The sequence below is a fragment of the Camelus dromedarius genome, chromosome 29, assembly GCF_036321535.1.
Source record: "Camelus dromedarius isolate mCamDro1 chromosome 29, mCamDro1.pat, whole genome shotgun sequence".
Taxonomy (NCBI): domain Eukaryota; kingdom Metazoa; phylum Chordata; class Mammalia; order Artiodactyla; family Camelidae; genus Camelus; species Camelus dromedarius.
In genome coordinates, this window is record NC_087464.1 from 628685 (window position 1) to 653515 (window position 24831).

The window sequence follows — 24831 nt, forward strand, 5'->3', positions numbered from 1 at the left end:
GTTTATGCCAGTTTTAAAATTCTGGTTTTTGAAGTGAAAAAAAAATGTGAAAGAAGGGCTGCAAATGGCAAAATATCCTTCTTTCTTATGGGTGAGTTGTATTCCACTACATATATGTATGCTGCATCTTCATTATCTGTTCAACTATTGATATGCACTTAGGATGTGTCCATATCCTGGCAATTATAAATAATGTTGCTATTAATAACAGGGTGTATGTATATTTTTGAATTAATTCTTATTTTGTGGTTGGCTTTATTCCTTTGATAACTATGTAAGCTTAAAAAGTGAAAGCTCTAAACGTTCTTAGAAACAATGAACAGTACATATATGTAAATTTAAAAATATATGTGCAGTAAAAAAAAAAAGAAATGAGCTATCAAGTCATGAAAGACATGGAAGAAACTTTAAAGACGTATTACTGAATGAAAGAAGCCAGTCTGAAAAGGCTACAAACTGTACAATTCTGACCAAATGATGTTCTGGAAAAGCCACAGCTACAGAAACAATAGAAAGATCGTGGTTTTCAGGGGTTTGAGGAGGAGGAGGAGGAAGGAATGAATAGATGGAGCACAAGGGATTTTTAGGACAATGAAATTATTCTGTATGATATTGTAGTGGTGGCTAAATGTCATTATGCATTTGTCAAAACCCATAGAATGTACAACATCAAGAGTGAACCCTAGTGTAAACTATGGACTTTGGTTGATAATAATGTGCCTATGTTGGTTCATCAATTTTACCAAATATGCCACACTGATGAGAGATGCTGAGGGTAGGGGAGTATATATATATATATATATAGAGAGAGAGAGAGAGAGGGGAGGACTATGTGAGAACTCTGTATTTTCTGCTCAATTCTGCTGTGAACCTAAAACTGCTCTAAAATAATATATTAATAAAAATTTTAAAAAGCTTAAGGGGTACAGCATAATGGGTTGACTTACATACATCATGAAATGATCATCACGATAAATTTAATGAACATCCATCAACATCCATCAATTAGATACAAAATTAAAGAAAGGGAAGAATTTTTTCCTTGTGATGAGAACTCGTAGGATTCACTCTGACAACTTTCATATGTAACATACAGTAGTATTAATGATATTTATCACGTTGTATGTTACATCTATTAATACTTACTTATCTTATAACTGGGAGTGTGTAGCTTTGACTGCCATCATCCAGTTCCCTGTCCCCCCAGCCCCTGCCTCTGGTAACCACAAATCTAATCCCTTTTTCTATGTATTTGTTTTTGAAGTATAATTGACCTACAATGCTACGTTAGTTCCTGTTACACAGCAGAGTGATCTGGTATTTCTGTACATTTCAAAATGGTAACTGCAATTATCATGTGTCACCACACAAATATATCACATAGTGATTGACTATAGTCTGCACACTGTACATTTCATACTCATTTGTTTTGCAACTGGAAGCTTGTACCTCTTAATTCTTCCTCACCTGTTCCTTTCCTCCTCCCAAAACTCTCGCTTCTGGCAACCATGTGTTTGTTCTGTGTATCTTTAACTCTGTTTCTGTTTTGTTATGTTTGTTCATTTATTTTATTTTTTAGATTCCGCAAATATGTGTAATCACACAGTACGTCTTTTCTGTCTTATTTCACTTAGCATAATATCCTCTAGGTCTAGTCATGGTGTCGCAAACTACAAGATTTTATTCTTTACCAGATACGTGATTTGCAGTATTTTCTCCAAGTCTGTGGCTTGTCTCTTCATTCTTTTAACAGGGGATTTTGAAGAGCAAGAGGTTTTAATTTTGATCAAGTCTAATTCGCCATTTTTTTCTTGTATACATCATACTTTTGATGTTATAGTAAGAGGTTATGAAGATTTTCTCCTATGTTTCCTTTGAGAAATGTTAAAAGTTGTTTTTTACATTTGGATCTATGATCAAGTTTTAGTTCATTTTTGTCTCTGATGTAAGTTTCTATTTCTTTGGGGTGTTTGTGTGTGTGTGTGTGTGTGTTGTTGTTGCTTTTCTTGTGGGTGTCCATTTACTCCAGTACCTTTTCTTGATTAAAAAAAAAAAAAAAGCCAAAAAACAAGGTTAGACTTCTTCCCATTGAGCTGTCTTGGGACCGTTGTAAAAAACAAATTCATCATAAAAAGTAAGGTTCTATTTCTGGATTTTAATTCTTTGCCATTGAACTGTGTTCCTATCCTTTTCCAAGAAGCCCAACGTCTAGGTTAATATGTGTTACAGTAAAATTTGAAATCAGGTAGTGAAAGTTCTCCAGCTTTATTCTTTTGCCAAACTGTTTAGACTATTATGCATCCTTTGCATTTCCATATGAATTTTAGGATCGGTGGTCAGTTTCTACCCAAAAGAAGTCAGCTAGTTTTATACGGACTGCACTGAACTTTTAGATCAGTTTGAGGAAAGTTGCCTTCTTGATAATATGAAATCTCCTCATCCATGAAAATCTATTTCTCCATTTATTTAGATCTCTAATTTCTCTTAGCAATATTTTGTAGTTTTTGGTATATAGATCTTGCACATCTTTATTCAATTTATTTCTAAGTATTTTATTCTTTCCTAAGCTATTGTGAATGAAATTATTTTGTTAATTTCCTTTTCATTTTTTATACCTAGTATATAGAAATGCAATTGATTTTCTTAAGAAATACTGCTTCTTATTACCTTCCTAAACTTGTTTATTAGTTCTAGTCTGTTTTGCTATCTGCCTCACACAGGCTTTTATTCATATTTGTATACCCATGTCCAGTTTTCTATCAATATGTACTGAATAAAGGAGACACTTTGCAAGAGTTAAGCTCTGAGCAAATTCTGGATTTTGCTGAATTTCAAACAGAAGGGATTGCCTTTGCAGACTTTTAACCAATTGAGTAATAATTCTTTCAGAGCTGGAAAAATGTCCCCCAACCCACTAGAAATACAAATTCTGAGGCTACAAGGAGTCGCCTATGGATATATTAAAAGGAAAATACCTAGATGATGTTCATCATGGTCTTCACACGTAATCACAAGAAAACTAGCAACAGATTAAGAGGCCAACATCGAAAGTATGACTTTAAAACTATTGTACACCCAAAAATGAACTCATCGACCTTTAACAACCATTAATGTATAAGAATGTTTATGATATAGTGTTAACTGGAAAAGAAATTCAACAGTTCAAAAATATAGATAAAACTTTGGAAAGATAGTCCTAAAAGTACTGAAAGTGATTGTTGTTGGTGTGTATTTCCTAATTCTTTTCTGTTTGTATTTTTTATTTTTCTAAAATGAACTTGGGTATTATCATATTGAGAAGACAATGTTAAAAAAGTTATTTCACCAAAAAAACTTGTGTGGAAGGGTAATCAGTACTATCTAGGGTAGTTGCTAGATATATAGACACTCAGCAAATACTTAAGAATATTTATTCAGCATTGACATTGTTAAGTAGAAAGAATATAACACTTAAGTAATATTCAGAATATTTCTTCACTCTGTAATGATAGGTAAATAAATTGGGTTCTGGTTTGGAAACCGTAAAAATATATTGAATATATAAATGGATGAATCTTAAGTCTGATAACAGTTTAGGGAAAACAGTAAGTAGTAAGAAAAACAATAAATAAAATTGCCTCCAAAATGGCAACTCTCTTTTTTAACATACGTATTAATACTGTGAATGAGTCTGTCTTATGAGCGTGTGAAAGCTGCATGAGAATCTTGTAGGGAAAATTATAGAGGAAAGACACTTAGAGGAAAGGAGGGAGAGGAAGCAGAATGTCTGAATCCACTAATCCAACAGCAGGGACAGAGAAACAGATTTTGAGCAAGATCTAGAGGAGAGACAAGCTACAGAAAAGACAGGCTGCCTGGAAACTGAGCTGTGGGGACATTAGCTGGGTTAGGCAGGGAGCAGTGCTTAAATGATGGCCAAATGACAAAGGCCTGTTCTTCAAATACTAACAGGCTAAAATGAGCAGCTAGTTCTGCAATTGACGGCATAATGTAGGGTTAATGTACTGGTAAGGGAGTAAGTTGGAGACTCAGGCAAGCCTCGTGCAGGCTCAAGAACTTATTAGTCGTGTGAATGCAGGCAAGTTATCTAACTTCTTTGAAATCGGTTTTCTCATCTTTCTGTTATAATCTCAATTTTATATTTGTGTAATGTTCGTATAATGGTGTCATAAGAATTAAATGAGATAGTGCATGTAGGGTGTTTAATACAGTGCCTGACATATAGTGAGCTCTGCATTCATGTGTTAGGTATTCTCATCTGGAAGAATATGAACCTAAGGGTCAGAGCCTCATTGGAGAAAGGGCAATCTAATGGCTTTTTAATAAGGAGGAGGATAAGGGGAGCAGTGTCAAGAACACACTAGAAGGAATTACCACTTTAACCATGTTCCCAGATACACAATACTACAATGTAAAACCATGTTAGTGTTATCTCTCAAATATGCCAATACATACCGTTTATACCTAAAATTCCCTCTCTTGGATTTGGCGTGCTAGAACAGGACATGCTATGCTGAATAGAGTGGAGAAAAGAGATGCTGCCAGAGGACAAAATATGCCAAAGAGACAGGACTCTCTCAACATTTGGGCCTTGAATGGGGGAAAGGGTTGGGAAGGGATAAATTGGGAGTTCGAGATTTGCATTTCCAGATACTAATATATATAAATTAGATAAACAACAAGTTTATACTGTATAGGCACAGGAAAGTATATTCACTATCTTGCAGTCACTTATGGTGACAAAGAATATGAAAACAAATATACGTATGTTCATTATGACTGAAGCATTGTGCTGTACACCAGAAATTGACACAACATTGTAAACTGACTACGCTTCAGTTTAAAAAAATTTATATATATCCACAAAAAATGAAAAGACATTTCACTGAAGAAGTTATACAGAAGGCAAATTAGCACATCAAAAGATGTTCAAAAGCATTAGCCCTTAGAGAAATACAGGTCAAAACTATGAGGAGATATCACTTCATACCTAGCAGAATGGCCAAAATAACAAATAATGACAACACCAAATGCTGGTGAAGATACAGAGAAAACAATTCACCCATACATTGCTGGTGGAAATGTGGTACAGAGGAGTTTGTAGATCAAAAGCCCTGAGAATGGCTGCATTAGGAATGAACTATTTTCCTTGAAAAACAAAAGCATGTGCATAGTAGTTGTATTTCTCTGAAACTATTGCTCCAAAGTATATGGCTGCAATCATTTGTATTAATAGCAACTTTTAACCAAAATAGCTTTTATTTCACAAAAAAACTAGAGGGTAATTGTGAATTTTATGATATACACTGACATTTTAGCAGATAGGCAAAGCTTATGAATATATGTAATACAACTTTCTATAGCTGTCCACATCCTTTATAAGGCTTCTCAAAATTGCAAAAATAAGCACATTCATTAACACACCAAAGAAATAGCCTCTTTTTAGCATTTAAAATATAAAACAAAAGCATATAAACTGAAAAGTATGCTTAGTAACCAATGTTTCATTGTCATATCTTAGGAATGATTTAGGCATCTGATGAATACCTGAGAATTAATTTAAGTCTAAGGTTTTAAGTTACCTAAATATAGTCTTCAAGCTAACAAACTATAAAATGCAACTACTCTTGGAATTCAGAATAATAATTCAATTTGGTTGAACACAAATTTACACTTTTTATAATCGTAAACATTAAATGGAATTAATACTAGCTTATTTGATCAATAAGCCAGAATACACTTAGGAAGAACATTCCCAACTAGAGTGAGATACAGGCTTGCATTATTCTTAACACTGGGAAGTCGGGGCCACTAGTTCCCAGAACAGTTACCTAGGTCTACCTTTTGAGCAGGAGCCAGGATGGGAGTGGTGGATGCAAAACATACACTGGCATCTCCAGCACAGGTCTACGGTCTATTTACACAACAGAAAATAAAACTTTTTTATAGTAAAATCTATAAATGTTTCCATTCAAGCACCACAATCCTTTTACTTTTCAATCACACTTTAAATTTCATCAAAGGTGTCAATTCTAAGCTCAGTGGCACTGGAAATACATTCAGCTAAACTGTATTTGAAGTATGTTTTTCTGAGAGCTGGAGGTTAATTTCACCCATTTGAAAATTTGATTCTTACCTTTTAAGGTATGCAGTTATTTTTCTATAATAACTCATCATGAAAGAAGATAGGAACTTAGTATCTTATTAATTCTAAAAAAATTCTTTTCAGTTTTTGGCTTCTCTCCGAATAGACGTTCTGTGCCAAGTGTTGAACTTAACTCTGTCTAGACTAAATGCCCCAGAGGGCATGTAATGGGGGATAACCTGTGACTCTGTTACTAGTCAGGAGACCTACTGAATTGCATTTTTAAAATAGCACAACTTTTGTGTGTGTCCTAGGAAGATGGGCCACCTCAGGTCTAGCTAGTGGAAGGAAGTTGAGATTTTCTAAGTCTCATATTCAGACATAAAAAAGAAGGACAGAAATCAAAGGAGGCTTCCAATTACTTACTATTTTGTAAGAAAATCACGAATTAAAACACAGAGACCTGGAAATAAGAACTTTGTAAGACTTTGTAATCTTTGCAGGTCACTCCTGCTTGTCATTTTTGTTGCTCCTTAAAATCTTTTATTTAATAATTATTTTTGCGGCGTGGGAGTAGGTAATTAGGTTTATTTATTCTTTTTTTTGTCTGCCTTGTCTTTTTTTTTTTTTTTGCTTTTTTAAATTGAGTTAAAGTCATTTTACAATGTGTCACATTCCAGTGTAGAGCACAATTTTTCAGTTATACATGAACATACATATGTTCATTGTTGCATTTTTTTTACTGTGAGCTACCACAAGATCTTGTATATATTTCCCTGTGCTATACAGTATAATCTTGTTTATCTATTCTACATATGTCTGCCAGTATCTACAAATATCGAACTCCCAGTCTGTCCCTTCCCACCCCACTGCCCCGTGGCAATCACAAGTTTGTATTCTATGTCTATGAGTCTGTTTCTACACATGAAAGTCCTGCAAACCTGGGGCAGCACAGGCTGCCCCCAAGCCAGGCCACTGGGGAGATGGGACTACACACAAGGGCTTGCACAGGACAGCCCCACTCCCACCACTGCTGCCCCTGCCCCCTGACCACACCACGCCAGCCTCCTGGGAGCAGACTGACCTAAAGACGTGGGTGCGGTGAACCTGGGGTGGCAGAGGCCACCCCCAGGTCAGGCCACGGGGGAGATGGGAGCAAATGACTGGTTCCCAAGGGGCAGCCCCCCTCCTCCCACCACTGCTACTTCTACCTTCCTCCCAAGCCCCCTGACCACACTGAGCCCGTGGTCTTCCCAAAGTGGGTAGAGACGGAACATATCTCAACATAATACAAGCTATTTATGACAAACCTACAGCCAGCATGATACTCTTCAGTGAAAAGCTGAAAGCCTTTCTGCTAAAATCTGGAACAAGACAAGGATGGCCTCTCTCACCACTTCTATTCAACATAGTAAGCAGTGGAAGTCCTAGCCATAGCATTAGACAACAGAAGGAAAGAAAAGGGATCTAAATTGGAAGCGAAGAGGTTAAAATTGTCATTATATGCAGATGACATGAAACCATATATAGAAAACCCTAAGGCCTCCGCATAAAAACAACTAGAGCTAATCAAACAATTCAGCCAGGTAGCAGAAGACAGTATCAACATACAGAAATCAGTGGCATTTCTTTACATGAAAGTAATAATCCCTTTTAAAACCACATCCAAAAAATAAAAGACTAGGAATAAATCTGCCCCAGAAAGTGAAAGACTTCTATGTGGAGACCTACAAAACCCTGACTAAGGAAATGAAATAGGACTTAAAGAAATGGAAAGACATCCCATGTTCTTGCACTGGAAGAATTAATAATGTCAAAGTGGCCACGCTGCCCAAAGCCATCTACAGATTTAATGTGATCCCTATCATAGTATCGAGGACATTTTTTCACAGAACTACAACAAACCATCCTAAAACTTATATGGAAACACAGAAGACCTGAAATTACCAAAGCATTATGGAAGAAAAAAAACGAAGCTGGAGGAATAACCCTCCCAGGCTTCAGACAATCCTACAGAGTTACAGTCAAAACAGCACAGCATTGGTACAAAAAAAGACCTACGGGATCAATGGAACAGGATAGAAAGTCCAGCAATAAACCCACACACGTGTGGTCAATTAACCCATGATGAAGGAGGCAAGAACACACAGTGGAGGAAAGACAGTCTCTTCAATAAGTGCTGCTGGGAAAGCTGGACAGCTGCCTGTAACAGACTGAAATGAGAACATTCTCCAATAGCATGTACAAAAATAAACTCAAAATGGATTAAAGTCCTCAATGTAAGACCAGATACTGTGAAACTCCTAGGGGAAAACACAGGCCCAACACTCACAGACATACATTAATGCAATGTATTTTTGAACCAGCTCCTGGACTATTGGAAATAAAAGCAAAAATAAACAAGTGGGATCGAGTTAAACTCAAAGGCTTTTGCACAACTAAGGATACCATCCACGAAATGAACAGACAACCTACAGAATGGGAGAAAACCTTTGCAAATGATGTGACTGACAGGAGACTAATTTCCAAAACACACAAACAGCACATACAGCTTAATAGCAAAGACACAAGCAACCCAATCCAAAAATGGGCAGAAGACCTAAACAAACCATTCTCCACAGAAGATATTCAAATGGCCCATAGGGCACACGAAAAAAATGCTGAGCATCACTCATTGTCAGAGAAATGCAGATCAAACCTACAATGCGGTATCACCTTACACCAGCCAGAATGGCCATCTTTGAAAAGTCTACAAATGATAGATGCTGGAGGGGGTGTGGAGAAAAGGAAACCCTTCAACAATGTGGGTGGGAGCGTAGACTGGTGCAGCCACGATGGAGGACAGTATGGAGGCTCCTTAAAACAATGAAATTAGACCTACCATGTGATCCAGAAATCCCACTCTTGGGAACGTATCCGGAGAAAAATAAAATTCAAAGACACATGCACCCCAGTGTTCACAGCAGCACTCTTTACGACAGCCAAGACATGGAAACAACCCAGATGTCCGTCAACAGATGCCTAGATAAAGAAGATGTGGTACATCTATACAATGGAACAGTACTCAGCCATAAAAGAATAAAATCATGCCACTTGCAGCAATATGGATGGACCTGAAGATTGACATTCTAAGTGAAGTGGGCCGGAAAGAGAAAGAAAAATGCCATATGATATCATTTATATGAGGAATCAAAACAATAACAACAATAATAATAAGGCCACAAGTGGACTAACTTTCATTTTGACTTCTTCAATATGTGTAAGCACATCTGACTGTCCTTTATGATCGTTAATACCGCATTCTGTTGATTCTTCTTTTGTAGTTGGCTTTAGCCCTTTGATAACTATGTAAGTTGAAAAACCTAATCTCTTCTTAGAAATGGTAAGTAGTACATATTATGTAAACTAAAAAAAATGTGCACTATACTGCATATATGTATCTACACGCAATATAACGTGTATGTGCTGTCAAACTGTAATAATTCTACCTAATAAAACTGGAAACATTGGGGGGGTGGTGAGGGAACAGATATACAGATCAAGGGAACAGAATAGAGTCCAGAGAGAAACCCACAAAGTTCTGGTCAATCTTCGACAAACGAGGCAGGAACAACATACAGTGGAGGAAAGACAGTCTCTTCAGCAAATGACGCAGGGGAAACTGGACAGCTGCATGGAAATCAATGAAGTCACAATACTCCCTCACACCGTGCACAAAAATACATTCAATATCGCTTAAGGACTTAAACATAAGACAAGACACTACACGCCTCTCAGAAGAACACACAGGCAAAACATCTGACACACACGTCAGTAATGCTCTCCTCGGGCAGTGTACCCCAGCAAACAGACATGAAGCCGCAAATACACAAACAAATGGGACCAAACTGAATTTATCAGCTTTCTGCACAGCAAAGGAAACCATAAGCAACACAAAAGGACAACCTACAAGATAGGAGAAAATATTCGCAAAAGATGAGACTGACAATGGGTTAATTTCCTGAATATATAAACAGCTCATACAACTGAATAACCAAAAATCAACCCAATCCAAAAATGGTCAGAACTAAACACGCCATTCTCCAGTGAAGACATACAAATGATCAATAGACATATGAAAAAATCCTCAGTATCACTAATTATCAGAGAAATGCAAATCCAAATTACAATGAAGTATATCACCTCACACCAGTCAGAAAGGCCTTCATTGAAAAGTCCACAAAGGAGAAATGCTGGAGAGGTTGCGGAGAAAAGGGAACTCTCCTACACTGCTGGTAGTAATGCAGTTTGGTGCAGCCATTGTGGGAAACAGTAGGGACAGTCCTCAAAAGACTAAAAATAGACTTGCCAAAAGCTTTTGATCTCTGTGGCAGGGCGACCAGCTCCCAAAGGCCCAGGCCCACCCTTTATTGTGCCCCAGGTCAACTGTGAAGCAGAAGGTCCGGGGTGGCCTCCACTGGCCAGGCTGGTCCACCTACACAGGAAGGCCACGACCTGAGGGCCAGTGGGAGGTGGTCCCTGGCTGTCCAGCTGCCTCCCACCTCCAGTAGTTGCACCCGCTTTCCCAAACCCAGGAATAAGCGGCAGAAAAGACTACTAATGAGGGGGCTGGGGCACCACAAACCAGGGTGGGGGATCGGACCCGCCTCAGGGTCCTAACAGGATGTGCGGCCTGGGCCTCACCCACACACCCCTCCCTGTGCGCCTCCCCAGCTGCACAGTCCAGGCCTCGCCCGCTGGCTCCCTGACCTGCGCACCCCCACCAGGGCCCCCTTACCTGACTAGTGAAGGCAGCAGAGGTGACAGAAAGTGGCGGCCCAGACCCCAGGCCGCGTTCCTCCTTGGGTAGCTGGTCCAGGAGCACCGGGCTCTTGCCCAGCTTCCACTGCTCTGGGCGGGCTCAGACGTCCAGGCTTGCATACCTGCCCCGCCTCTGCTGGACCACAGGAGGAAGTTCGGGCTGGGGTTCCTGCAGTGTGGGAAAAGGAGAATGGGGCTGGGTGGGTCCGGGCGGGGAGGGGTGTTGGGGAGGGCCTACCCTGCGGCCCGCCCCTCCATGTTCCCAGCCCCAAAGCCCCCACCCTGCCACCGACTGGGTCTTGATACTCAACAAGTACCACCACAGGCCCTGGACCAGGCCACATTCAACAGCTGCACCCCCTGCATGCAGTCCCCCACCCAGTCACTACCTCCCCACCTCTGGCCAGGCCTGCTACCCGACCTGGATCCCCAAGACAAAGCTCCTTCTCCTTACACTGAGGTCCCTGCCTTCACACTCCCCACAAACCAAGCTGACCCCTCATGCCCCACTTGGGGTCCCCCCCACCATCTCAAGATGGTCCCCCTCACCCTTCACCCTGGGATTACCGCCCACCCCTCAGCAGGGTCCCCCCACTCCCGGCAGCCCTTCATCCTTCAGCCTTTCCCCCCTTACCCCGAGTGCACCCCTAACCCGAGCTGACCCCCTCACCCCTCACCCCTCGTGGGCGGGGCAGTCCAGGCTCCAATCACCATGGTGACAGCCACCAGACAAGGATCCTGAGTGTGTGCGGGCATGCAGTCAGCTGTCCCAGGCTCAGGGCGCGGGCAGGCGGGGCTGGAGGCAGCTGCAGTTCCTCAGCTTGCAAAGCACTTCTCCCTGTCAGCCTGCTCCTGGGAGGCAGGCGGGGGGCTATCTAGGGGACTCGGCAGTGGCAACAGCAGGACTGGGGCTGCCACGTGCTAGAGCAGGCATCTGCTCCCATTTTTCGCTGTCACTTCTGCAGTCCCCAAACACTGAATGCACAGTGTCCGCCTCTCAGGAGCAGCATGAACTGAGGACAAGCCTCCAGGGAACCTGGGGCAGCAGAGGCCACCACCAGGCCAGGCCCCTGGGAAGATGGGAGCAAACCCACAGGGAGGCACAGGGAAGCCCCCTTCTCCCACCACTGAAACTGCCACCTCTGCAGTCTTCCTTGCTCCCTGACCAAACTTCACAGGCCTCCAGAGAGCAGGCTGACCTACACATGTGAGTCCTGCAAACCTGGGGCAGCAGAGGCCAGGCCACAGGGGAGATGGCACTAAATCCAAGGGCTTGCAGGGGGAAGCCACCCTCCTGCTGCCCCTGTCCCCTGACCACACCATACCAGCCTCCTAGGAGACAACTGACCTAAAGACGAGGGTCCAGCGAACCTGGGGCAGCAGAGGCCGCTCCCAGCCCCAGCCACAGGGGAGATGGGAGCAAATGAATGGCTCCTGAGTGGCAGCCCCTCTCCTCCCTCTGCCACCGTTACCTCTGCTACCGTTATCCCAGCCCCCTGAACGCACTGAGCCATGGTCTTACTAAAGTGGGTACACAGGAAACATATCTCAACATAATAAAAGCTATTTATAATAAACCCACAACCAGCATACTACTCTACCAAGAAAAGCTGAAAACCTTTCTACTAAAATCTGGAACAAGACAAAGATGCCCACTCTCACCACTTCTATTCAGTATAGTATTGGAAGTCCTAGCCAGAGCAATTAGACAACACAAAGAAATAAAAGGGATCTAAATTGGAAGAGAAGAGGTAAAACTGTCATATATGTGGATGACATGATACTATCTATAGAAAACCCTAAATGCTCCAAACAAAAACGACTAGAGCTAATAAAACAATTCAGCAAGGTAGCAGGACTCAACCTCAACATACAGAAACCAGTGACATTCCTTACACAAAAGGAATAATTCCTTTTAAAACTGCATCCAAAAAAAATAAAATACTTAGGAATAAACCTGACCCAGGAAGTGAAAGACATATGCAGAGACCTACAAAACACTAAGGAAATTAAAGAAGAACTAAAGAAATGGAAAGATATCCCATGTTCTTGCATTGGAAGAATTAATACGGTTAAAATGGCCATACTACCCAAAGCAATCTACAGATTTAATGCAATCCCTATCAAATTACCCAGGACATTTTTCACAAAATTAGAACAAATCATCCTAAAATTTATATGGAATCACAAAAGACCCGGAATTACCAAAGCATTACTGAAGAAAAAGAATGAAGCTGGAGGAATAACCCTCTCAGACTTCAGATAACACTACAGAGCTACAATCAAAACAGCATGGTATTGGTACAAAAACAGACATACAGGATCAATGGAACAGAATAGAGACCCCAGAAGTAAACCCACAAGCTTTTGGTCAATTAATATTTGATGAAGGAGGCAAGAATATACAATGGAGTAAAGACAGTCTCTTCAGCAAACGGAGTAGGGAAAACTGGACAGCTGCATGTAAATCAATGAAGTTAGAATACCCCCTCACACCATACACAAAAATAAATTCAAAATGGCTTAAAGACTTAAACATGTAGACAAGATACTATAAACCTCTTAGAAGAAAACAAAGGCAAAACATTATCAGACAGACATCTCAGTAAGGTTCTCCTAGGGCAGTCTACCCAAGCAATAGAAATAAAAGCACAAATAAAGAAACAAATGGGAACTAACTGAGCTTATTTACAAGCTTTTGCAAAAGCAAAGGAAACCATAAGCAAAATAAAACGACAAACTACAGAACGGGAGAAAATATTTGTAAATGATTCAACTGACAAAGGCTTAATTTCCAGATTATATAATCAACTCATAAAGCTTAATAACAAAAAACAAAGAACCCAATCCAAAAACAGGCAGAAGATCTAAACAAGCATTTCTCCAATGAAGGCATACAAATGACCAATAGGCACATGAAAAAATGCTCAGTATCACTAATTATCAGAGAAATGCAAATCAAAACTACAATGAGGTATCTCCTCACACCAGTCAGAATGTCCATCACTCAAAAGTTCATGAAGATAAATGCTGGAGAGGGTGTGGAGAAAAGGGAACCCTCTTACACTGCTGATGGGAGTGTAGTTTGGAGTAGCCATTATGGGAAACAGTATGGAAATTCCTCAAAAAACTAAAAATTGACTTACCCTATGATTCAGCAATTCCATTTCTGCTATATATCCAGAGGGAACTCAAATACAAAAAGATACCTGCACCACTATATACAATAGCCAAGACATGGAAGCGACCTTACTGAATTTTCAGCAACAGATGACTGGATAAAGAAGTGGTATATTTATACAATGGAATACTACTCTGCCATTAAAAAGGATAAAATAATGCCATTTGCAGCAACATGGCTTGACCTAGAGATCATCATTCTAAGTGCAGTGAGCTAGAAACAGAAAGAAAAATACCATATGATATCAGTTGTATGTGCAATCTAAAAAAAAGACACTGAACTCACCTACAAAATAGGAGCAGACTTGTAGGCTTAGTAAACATTCTTATGGTTACCAGGGAAAGGGGCTGGGAAAGGATAAATGTGGAAGTTTGAGATTTACAAATGTTAGTCACAGAAACCTACGTTCAGTATCTGGTAATAACCTCTAATGGAAAAGCCGCTACAGCCACTAACAGAGGAAGCAAGAGAAGAGAGGAGAATGAGCTATCCTGGGTTATAGCCCAGTCCTCCTAAAGTCCTGGCCTGCTGCTGACGCTGCCCCCTGACCACATGGCGCCCTCCTCCCAGGAGCAGACTGACGTGAAGACATGCGTCCTGCCAACCTGGGGCAGCACAGGCCGCCCCCAGGACAGGCCCCAGGGGAGATGGGAGCAAGTCCACCTGCCTCCCCCGGGGGCAGCCCCCCTCCCGGCCGCCCCCTAGCCGCACCGCGCCTGCTTCCTGGGAGCCCACTGTCCTGGAAACCAGTGTCCTGCGAACCTGGGGCAGCGGCGAGGAGAGGGGCGCTACCCCTGGTGAGCTGGGTGATTTGCCCCCATCTCCCCTGCGGCATGGCCTGGGGGCGGCCTCTGCTGCCCCAGGCACATCCCCAGGTCAGCCTGCTCCCTGGAGGGGGGCGCGGTGTGGTTGGAGGCAGCGGCGGCGGCGACGGCGGCGGAGGGTTAGGGGTCTGACCCTGCCAGTTTGTGGATTTGCTTCAAACTCCCCAGCCACCAGCCCTGGGCTCAGCCTCTATTGCCCCAGGTCCACGGGACTCAGGTTACAGATCAGCCTGCTCCTGGAAGGCAGGCGCCATGCTGTCAGAGGGCTACTGAAGTGATGGCGGGATTGGGGCTGCCCAGTGCAAGCATGGGGATTTGCTCCCATTTCCCGCTGTCACTGCTGCCGCCCCCTCACACTGACCGCACCTCGCCCGCCTCCCAGGAGCAGACTGACCTGTCACCTGCGACCCGCGAACCTGGGGCAACACAGGCCGCCCTCAGGACGCGGGGTAGATGGGAGCAAATCCACAGGATCCCAGGGACAGACCCCTCTCCCCGTTGTAGCCAATGATGCCGCCGCTGCCGCGGTCACCCCCGCACCCTGACAGCGCCGTGTCTGCATCCCAGGGGCAGGCTGATCACCAGATGTGCACCCTGCGAATATGGGGAAGCAGAGGCCGCCCCAGTCCAGGCCGCGGGGGAATAGGAAAGAAAATCCAGGGGCTTGCATCGGGCAGCCCTCATGCCAACGAGGCCACCGCCGGGACCCGCGACAGCAACGCATCAGCCTCCCAGGAGCTGGCCTTGTCCTGAGAGCCCCTCGGAGATGCTCCCTGGCCGTCCAGAGACCTCTCACCTCCCGGAGCTGCACCTGCTTTCCCAAACCCGGGTGTAAGAGGCAGCGAAGATGCGGTGTTCAGGGACGACTAATGTGGGGAGGCGGGGGAGCACCATGAACCAGCGTGGCGGCCCCGGAGCCGCCTCAGGGTCCTAACGGGAAGCGCGGCCTGGGCCTCACCTACACACCCCTCCCTCTGAACCTCCCCAGTTGCACAGCCCAGACCTCACCCGCCGACTCCCCGACCTGCGCGCCCCTACCAGCACCCCCTTACCTGCCTGGCGGCAGGAGCAGAGGCGACGGCTCCCGGCGGCCCACAACCCAGGCCGCGTTCCTCCTCCGGAGCTGGTCCAGGAGCGCCGGGCTCCTGCCCAGCTTCCCTGCGCTCTGGGCGCGCTCCCGCGTCCGTGCGCGTGCACGACCCTCCCCCTCCCGCCCTCAGCGCGGATGCCTGGCTGGGGCTCAGGCAGTAGGGACCCTGCGAGTGGGGCCGGGTACTGGGGCGGCGGGGCGGCAGGTCGGCGGGGCCGTGGGGCTGGCCAACTTCGTGGACCAGGCCAGCTGGGTCCCCAACTCCAACGCCCCCACCCTGCCACCCACAGGGTTCCGGCACCCAACTAGAACCACCACAGGAAGCTAATGAAGTTCCAATAACTAACACCAAATAAATGAAGATCTATCAAATTCAGGCAAAGAATTCAGAATATGTGTCCACTTAAAGAAGTTCAGTGAACTACAAGAACACACAGGCAGACAGCTAAATAAATCAGGAAAACAATGCATAAATAAAATGAGACATTCAACAAAGTAATTTAAAAAACTAGAAAGAACTATTTGTAGAGTTATGTATATAACTATAGAATTCAAGAAAACAAGAAAAAGTAAAGCATAGAAAGTATATTTAAAGCAATAATGGCTCAAAACTTCTTGGGGAGAGAAATGGACATTTAGACCTATGAGGCCCAAATAGCTTGAACCCAGATAGGCCTACATCAAGACATCTTACAATGAAACTGTCAAAAGTAAAAGACAAGGAAAGAAATTTGAAAGCAGCAAGGAAAAACGTGAGAAACAACACGTGAAGAGACCCCATAAGACTATCAGTGGATTTCTCAAGGGAAACATTTTAGCCCAGGGGTGATATATTCAAAATATTGAAAGAAAAAAATAGCGAACCAAGAATATTACACCTGGCAAATCTGTCCTTCAGAAATGAAAGAGTAACAAGGCCCTTGTCGTTCTAAAACCATTAAAACTGAAGGAGTTTATCACAACAGACCTGCCTTACAAAAATTGCTGAGATTGTGTGGAGGTGAAAATATGGTAATAAAATTTGTGAAAATGTAAGAAAGGATAAAATTTACTGTCCATAGTAAATATATATTCAAAATTAGAATCTGTAATATAGTAATGGTGATGTGCAATTCACTAACAACTTGTTTAAAAGCTAAACACCAAACAGTAAAATATTCATAAATACAATGTTATTAGTTATCAAATATAAAATAAACATCAATAACTAAAATGTGAGAACAAGAAGAAATAAAAGTATAAAGTTTAGTAATGCTATTGAAAAGTTAGGTTTTTATCAATTCAAAATAGAATGTTATAATTTTAAGATATTTTATGTAATAACTAGGGGAAAACCTGTACTAATTAAACAAAAGAAGATGATACATCAGTCAAACAACATTAATACCTAAAGACATCAAAAGACAAAAAAAGACAATAGAATACAAACTAAGTAACATTTGCAAAGCAGCCACAAATCATTTAATAAAATGACAGTAGTACGTCCTTACCTATCAACAATTATTTTAAATGTAAATAGATTAATTGTTTCAATCAAAAGTCATAAAATAGCTGAAAGGATTAAAAAAAAAAACAAGTTTTAATGATACACTCCCCATGAGAACTTGCTTTAGCCTTAAAGACATGCATAGGGTGAGAGGAAGGAAAAAGATATTTTAATCAAATGACACCTCAAGAAAAGTGGAAGTAGCTATACTTAACTTCACACAAAATATATTTTAAACAAAAATCATGTGAAGAGAGAAGGCCATTGAATAATAACAAAGAGGTCAATCCGTCAAGAAGGTATCACACTTGTACATATTTATGCACCTAAAGCTGAAGTGCCCCAACATATGCAGCAGAACTAACGGAGCTACAAGGAGAAATAACAGCAACACAACACCAGCTAAGAACTCTAATACCCCACCTCAGCATTGGACAGATCATCTGGACAAGTAATCAGTAAGAAAACAGCAGATTTCAACCGAAAAGACATATAAAGAACTTTCTCTCTGACAATGGCAGAATATACATTCTTCTTAAGCAACATGAAACATTATCTATGACAGACTATACACTGGGTCACGAAATAACTCTTGGCAAATTCAAGAGGGTTGAAATCATACCAAGTATCTTCTCTGACTACAATGGTGTGAAAGTAGAAATAAATATCTTAAGGAACTAAAAAAAGAAAAAAAAACTGATTCCAAAGTAAGGGGAAGGAAGGAAATAATAAAAATTAGAGCACAAATAAGTGAAATAGAGAACAGGAAAACAATTTTAAAAGATTAACAAAACAAAGAATAGATTCTTCAAAAGTTAAACAAAATTGACAAATCTTTAGCTAGACTAAACTAACCAAGGAAAAAAGAGAGAGGGCCCAAATCATTATAAATGAAGGAGGAGATATTTCAACCAATATCATAAACATAAAAAGGATAATAAGAAGCTACTGTGAACAATGATATTCCAATAAACCGGACAACCTAGAAGAAGTGGAAAAATTCTTAGAAATACACATTTCAAAGCTGAATCAGGAAGAAATACAGCATCTATCCAGGCTAAATACTAGCAAGGAGACTGAATCAGTGATCAGAAATCTCCCAACGAAGGAAAGCCCAGGACCAAGTGGTTTCACGAGTTTTATTTTAAAAAACATTAAAAGAAAAAGTTAATGTCAACTTTTGTCAAACTTTTCCCAAAAAAACCCAGAGGAGAGAAGACTTCAAAACTCATTTTACAAGGTCAGCACCTCCCTGATAGCAATGCCAGAGAAGGACTTTACCAGCAAGGCAAACACAGGCCAATATTCCTGATGATGGTAGATGCCAAAATTATCAATAAAATACTTTCAAACAAATTCAGCAGCACATTAAAAAGATCACTTACCATGATCACGTGGGATTTATCCCAGAAAATCCAGGATGGTTCAACATATGCAAATCAATCTATGTGATAAATTACATTAATAAAATGAATTTAAAAATCATATAATCATCTCAATAGATACAGAAAAAGTAGCTGACAAAATTCAAAATCTGTTTAAATAAGCACTTTTAACAAACTAGGTATTGAAGGAGCACACCTAACTACAATAAAGGCCATAGTGACAAGCCTACAGCTAACATCATACTTAATGGTGAAAGGTTGAAATCTCTTCTTCTAAAGTCAGGAACAAGACAAAGATGTCCATTCTCACCACTCCTATTCAACACAGTACTTGAAGTTCCAGCTAGACCAATCAAGAAAGAAGAAATAAGCCCCAGAATTGGAAAGGAAGAAGTTGTCAATTACCTCTATTTGCAGAGGGCATAATTTAATATATAGAAAACCCTAAAGACCTACCAAAAAACTTAAATCTATTCAACAAATTTAGTAAAGTTGCAGGATACAAAATTAACATTCAAAAATCAGTAGCATTCCCATACACTAACAGTGAATTATCTCAAAAACAAATAAAACAATTTCATTTATATTGGCATCAAAACAAACAAAAAGACTCAAGAACAAACTGAATCAAGGAGGTGAAATAGCTCTACACTGAAAACTATAAGACATTGATGAAATACATTGGAAAAGACACAGATATATGCAAAAGTATCCTATGTTCATGGATTAGAAGAATTAGAGGCACTTTCAAATATTTATTCTACCAAAAGTAATCTGTAGAGTCAGTGCAAACCCTATCAAGGTTCTAATGAAATCTTTACATCCTAGCATGTATATGGAACTACAAAGACCTCAAATAGTTAAAGCAACCCTGGGAAAGGACAAAGTAGAAGACATCACATTTCCTGATTCCAGGCTAGTTTACAAAAATATAGCGATCAAAAGAGTATGGTACCTGCATGAAAACAGACATAGTCCAATGGAACAAAATTGAGAGCCTAGAAGTAAACCCATGCATACAGCCAACTAATATTTGACAAGGGAGCCAATAATACTCAATGGAGAAAAGACAGTATCTTCAATAAGTGGTGTTGGGAAAACTGAATCTTTACATGCAAAGCAATAAAACTAGACTGATATCTTATACCATGACCAAAACTTAACTTGAAATGGATTTAAAAATGTAAATGTAACATCAGAAGTCCTAGAGGAAAACAGAAGAGAACAAGCTCCTTGACATGGGTTGTGGCAATAATTTTTTGGATGTGACACCTAAAGCATGAGCAACAAAATTAAAAATAAACAAGTGTTAACTGAAAAAATTCTACAGAACAACAACAAAAAATCAATGAAATGAAAAGACAAAATATGGAATGGGAAATATGTGCAAACAATGTATCTCATAAGGGGTTAATATCTAAAATATATAAAGAACTCATCATACAAATCAATACCAAAACCTCACAAATAATCCCATTTAAAAATGGACAAAGGACCCACAAAGACATTTTTCTAAAAAAGTAATATGAATAGCTGACAGGTACACGAAAAACATCACTAATCCTTAGAGAAAGGCAAATTAAAACCACAGTAAGATATCACTTCATGCCTGTTGAAATGGCTAGTATCAAAAAGACATGACATAACAAATGCTGGTAAGAATGTGAAGAAAAAGGAACTGCTGTGCACTAGTGGTGGGACCATATACCAGCACAACCACTATGGAAAACAGTATAAAAGTTCCTCAAAAAATTAAAAATAGAAAAACCATATGATCTAGTTATTCCACTTCTGGAATATACATCTGAAGGAAATGAAAACACTATGTCAAAGAGATATCTGCACCCCATTGTAGCATTACTTACCATAGCCGAGACATGGAAATGACCTGTGTCCATCAAAAGATGAATGAATGAAGAAGTGGTGATATCTACCTATCTATCTATCTATCTATCTATCTATCTATCTATCTATCTATCTATCTATCTATCTATCTATGTAATGGAATATTAATCAACCATCAAAAAGGAGGAAATCCTGCCATTTCTGACAACATAGATGGACCTTGAGAGCACTGTGCTAAGTGAAATAGGTCAGATAGAAACTGACAAATACCACATTAATTTATGTACATGTGGAATCTAAAACAAATGAATTAACTCATTAAAAAAAAAAGAGAGAGAGAGCATACTACTGGTTACCAGAGGCCATGGGTGAAGGAAAGGAAGAAATGAATGAACTTGGTTAAAAATAAAAACTTTCAGTTATAAGATGAATAAGAACTAGGAATGTAATTTACAACATGAATATAGTTAACACTTTTGTTTGGTACGTATGAAAGTTTTTAAGATCATAAATCTTAAGAGTTCTCATCAAAAGGAAAATTATTTTTTTTCTTCTTTGTATCTATATGAGATGAAGGACATTAACTACATTTGCTGTGTTATTCCATGATATATGTGAGTCAAATCATTATGTTGTAGACCTTAAATTTATATAGTGGTGTTTCCCAATTGTACGTCAGTAAAACTGGGGGAAATATTTACATCAAAAAAAGAGTGAAAAGCAGCAGCAAATTTGGAGTACAACAATTTTGAACTCAGAATAAATAAAGAATTCTCATAAATCCATAAGAAAAGGACATCCAGTCCAATAGAAGAAAATGGCAGATGTCTATCAGTCATTGTCTACATAATACTGCAAAACAAGCAGGTGTCAGAGCTCAGGGGCACATAAGAATAAGTGTTTATTTCTCACTCATGTCTGCGGGTCAGCTGGGGCAACTCAACACTATGTGTTTCATTCTATGGGCCAAGCTGATAAATAGTATAAACAATGGCTACTTGGAGTTTTCATCTCATGGCTTGGCCAAATGCTCAAGTGGGCCAGCCCAGACACACAAGCACACTTCAAGTTGTTATTCACATTACTTTCATTCACATACCATTGGCCAAAACAAATGGCTGACCAAACCCACCAGCAAGAGGAAGGAAACCACACCCCTTCCAGCAAAATGCTGTACTCATCTAACAAGGACATCTGTAACAATATTACAGGGGAGTGAAAAAATCAGTCAGCTACGTACCAGAAAAGGAATTTTACAAATTAACAAACCAAATGATGAGGAAATACATGAAAATTTGCTCAAAACCATTAGCATCAGGAAAGAGGAAATTCAAAATCAAAATAAAGTATCAACTTACATGTATTAATTTAGCAAAGAATGAAAAGTTAAACGCCAACTGCTGGCAAGGATGAAGAACAATGGAAATTCTTGTAAAGTTTCTCAATGTTAGGAAAACAAATTGGCTTTATCTACTAAAGTTGAGCGGGCACATACTCTACATTCCAGCAGTTATACCTCTGGGTATAGAAGCTGGAAAGTCTTGGCACGTATCCCTGGAAACATATACTATAAGAAATGTTACAGTAGTTGTGTTTCTATCATACACACACACAAACACAAAGCAACCAGAAACACTGGGAACACACGAGGTGCTCATCATGGAAGAACAGGTGGATGGATAAGTATACTATGGAAGATTCATAAAACATTTCATTCAGGAAGTGAAAATGGAAAACTACTTCTACATATTTCAGCATGGACGTAACTCACTAAGATAATGCTGAATAATGAAGTGATAAAACAACATAATTTCCAGCTACAGTTAAAACATAGAAAAGTAAAGAGTCTATCATTTAGGAGTATATGAAGTGAAATATTTCACATATATTTTTTTACACAGGGAGTAAAATATAATAAGATATATATATGACACTGAATACATAGAGCAATTCTTAGTCTAGGGGTAAGAAACACAGAAACCAAGAGGGAACTGAAACACAATCAGGAAGAGGCACGTGGTGGATGTGCCGGTGATGTTTATTTTCATTGATCAGGGGTATACATGCCTATCACCATTGCTATTATTGATACAATTATTTGTATCTTGTGTGTATATATGTCATAAATCTTCACTTGTATCTTATAATTTAAAATATAGAAAGAATATGAAATAGTGATTGAGGATGTTTAATTCATTTGTAACTTTAAAGGAAATCTAAAAGTTATTTTTTAAAGAGTTCTTTTGAATTTGTTTCTATTTTTACAAATTATTCCAGGTAAAATCAAATAGAAGTAGATTGAAATAGAAATACACAGTGAAATAAAATACAAATAGAAATATACTGATTGAAATGGAAGTATACATCTAATATAATAATAATCAGAGTTAAAATTCCACTCATAAATAATCTAACGCAATTATCAACTCAATTCATTATGTATTTCAAGTGACCCACTTCAATTCTGTAATTTAAGAAGTCCTGGTTATTCCTCTGTGCCCATTGCCACAGTCCCTGGTTACAGCCACCTCTTCCCTTTCTTTAATGGGCTCTGATTTCTTTAATGGGCTTTGGGCTTTAATTTAGGCTAGATGTGTCCTTCTATCCTTTCCCAGCATATCTTTAGTCCTGTGGGTAAGTTCCTTCTCTTGGGTGAACTACATTTTCAGAGGCCTCAATGCTCCTTAATGGGCTTGTAGGACCAGACATTTCATAAGAGGGCACCAAGCCCATGAGGGAAGGAGAATCGTTCCTACTGCTGGATTGATGGTCGAAATTTATAGAGTCTGCTTTACAGGTCACAGATCCATCATCTCATACACACACTATCCTCTCTCCCAGAGTTTGATTATCCTCCAGGGCATTTTGCTCACAGCTTCAGTCTTCCGAAGTGCACCTGTCACATCAGGCCTTGATCTATCAGCTTCAAACCAAAATACTGTGAGGTCTATCTTGCATTTCCTTTTTCTTCTTACTGTGTAATCACTATAAATAAACTTCCATGTGGAAAAGAAAATAATTAATGGTATAGTTTTCATTGCTAAGAAAGGAAAAAAAAATCTTCAAACAACACATTGGACATGCTTGTAGATGAATACCATACAAGCCAGAGACCAAAAGGTACTTCCAGAAAATTTCTTTCAGCACAGCTTTACATTGGAAAGAGTGAGCAATGCAAAAATGCATTTGCTTTGCTGTGCTCAAACTTTGAAGGTTTATTGTTATATAAATGAACTAGAAATTCTTGAACATGTGAGATCTCATGAAAATGCATTAATGAACATACATGCAATATTTTTGAAGTGAGAGTCACATTATACACTTCCAAGTTGCTCTAGGTCAACTTTTCCACTGAACCAGCAACTGGATCTTGAAAATTTGTTGAAAAGACTAGTAGAGGAATAAAGCTAATTCTGTACCCTAAAGAGAAAAAACAAAGGTGCTCTTCTACTAGGAACGTTCTGAGGGACCGATAAGCACATAGCCTGTTTTATCATGTTGATATTTTTAGTGATCGACAGATCAGTCATCGTCAAGGAATCTACAAAGGTTTTTCTGCTAATTAGTGAAACTGACTACCTTTCCCTAAGCACATTCTAGAGTTTTTCTCTTAGGATTCAACTAATCAGTAACAGTGCTTTGACTGTCACCCTGTCCTCAGAGTTCTCAGGAACAACATCTCTCATGTCCTTGTAAAGAGAAGACTACAGAATGCGGTTGGGGGAAACAGTCTCTTTAGATAAATGGTTCTAAACTTCAGTCCTGTGCTTAAAGAGGGGACACTAAGACAGATTACAAATCCATGTTATTCAAGTTTGACTAGCAGAGGATAAGGTCAATTTAAATCTCCCCTTGGTGGGAAGTTCACATTTAGGGAAAGCACATATACTAAAACTGGAAAGATACATTAGCATGGCCCCTGAGCAAGACACACATATTCATGAAGTGATCCAACATCAGACCTAAAATCATAAAAACTAGAAGAAAACTTAAGCATAAACAACTTGACTTCAGTCCTGATGATTATATTTAAGGTTTGACACTGCAAGCAAAGGCAACAAAAGTCAAAATAAACAGCTGGGGTTACATCAAACTAAAAAGCTTCTGTACAGCAAAGGAGACCATTAACAAGATA

The 24831-nt window shown here is 40.1% G+C and overlaps 1 protein-coding gene across 2 annotated transcripts in view; it reads right to left on the bottom strand.

Moving 5' to 3' along the window:
• The window catches only part of LOC116151603 (uncharacterized), a 65025-nt gene that overhangs the window by 11353 nt on the left and 28841 nt on the right, over positions 1–24831 (bottom strand). For both annotated transcript variants that reach the window (XM_064480492.1, XM_064480493.1), the window contains exon 7: positions 10863–11054. In XM_064480492.1, coding sequence (XP_064336562.1) covers positions 10863–11054 — 192 coding nt within the window. The remainder of the gene's footprint in view (positions 1–10862; positions 11055–24831) is intronic.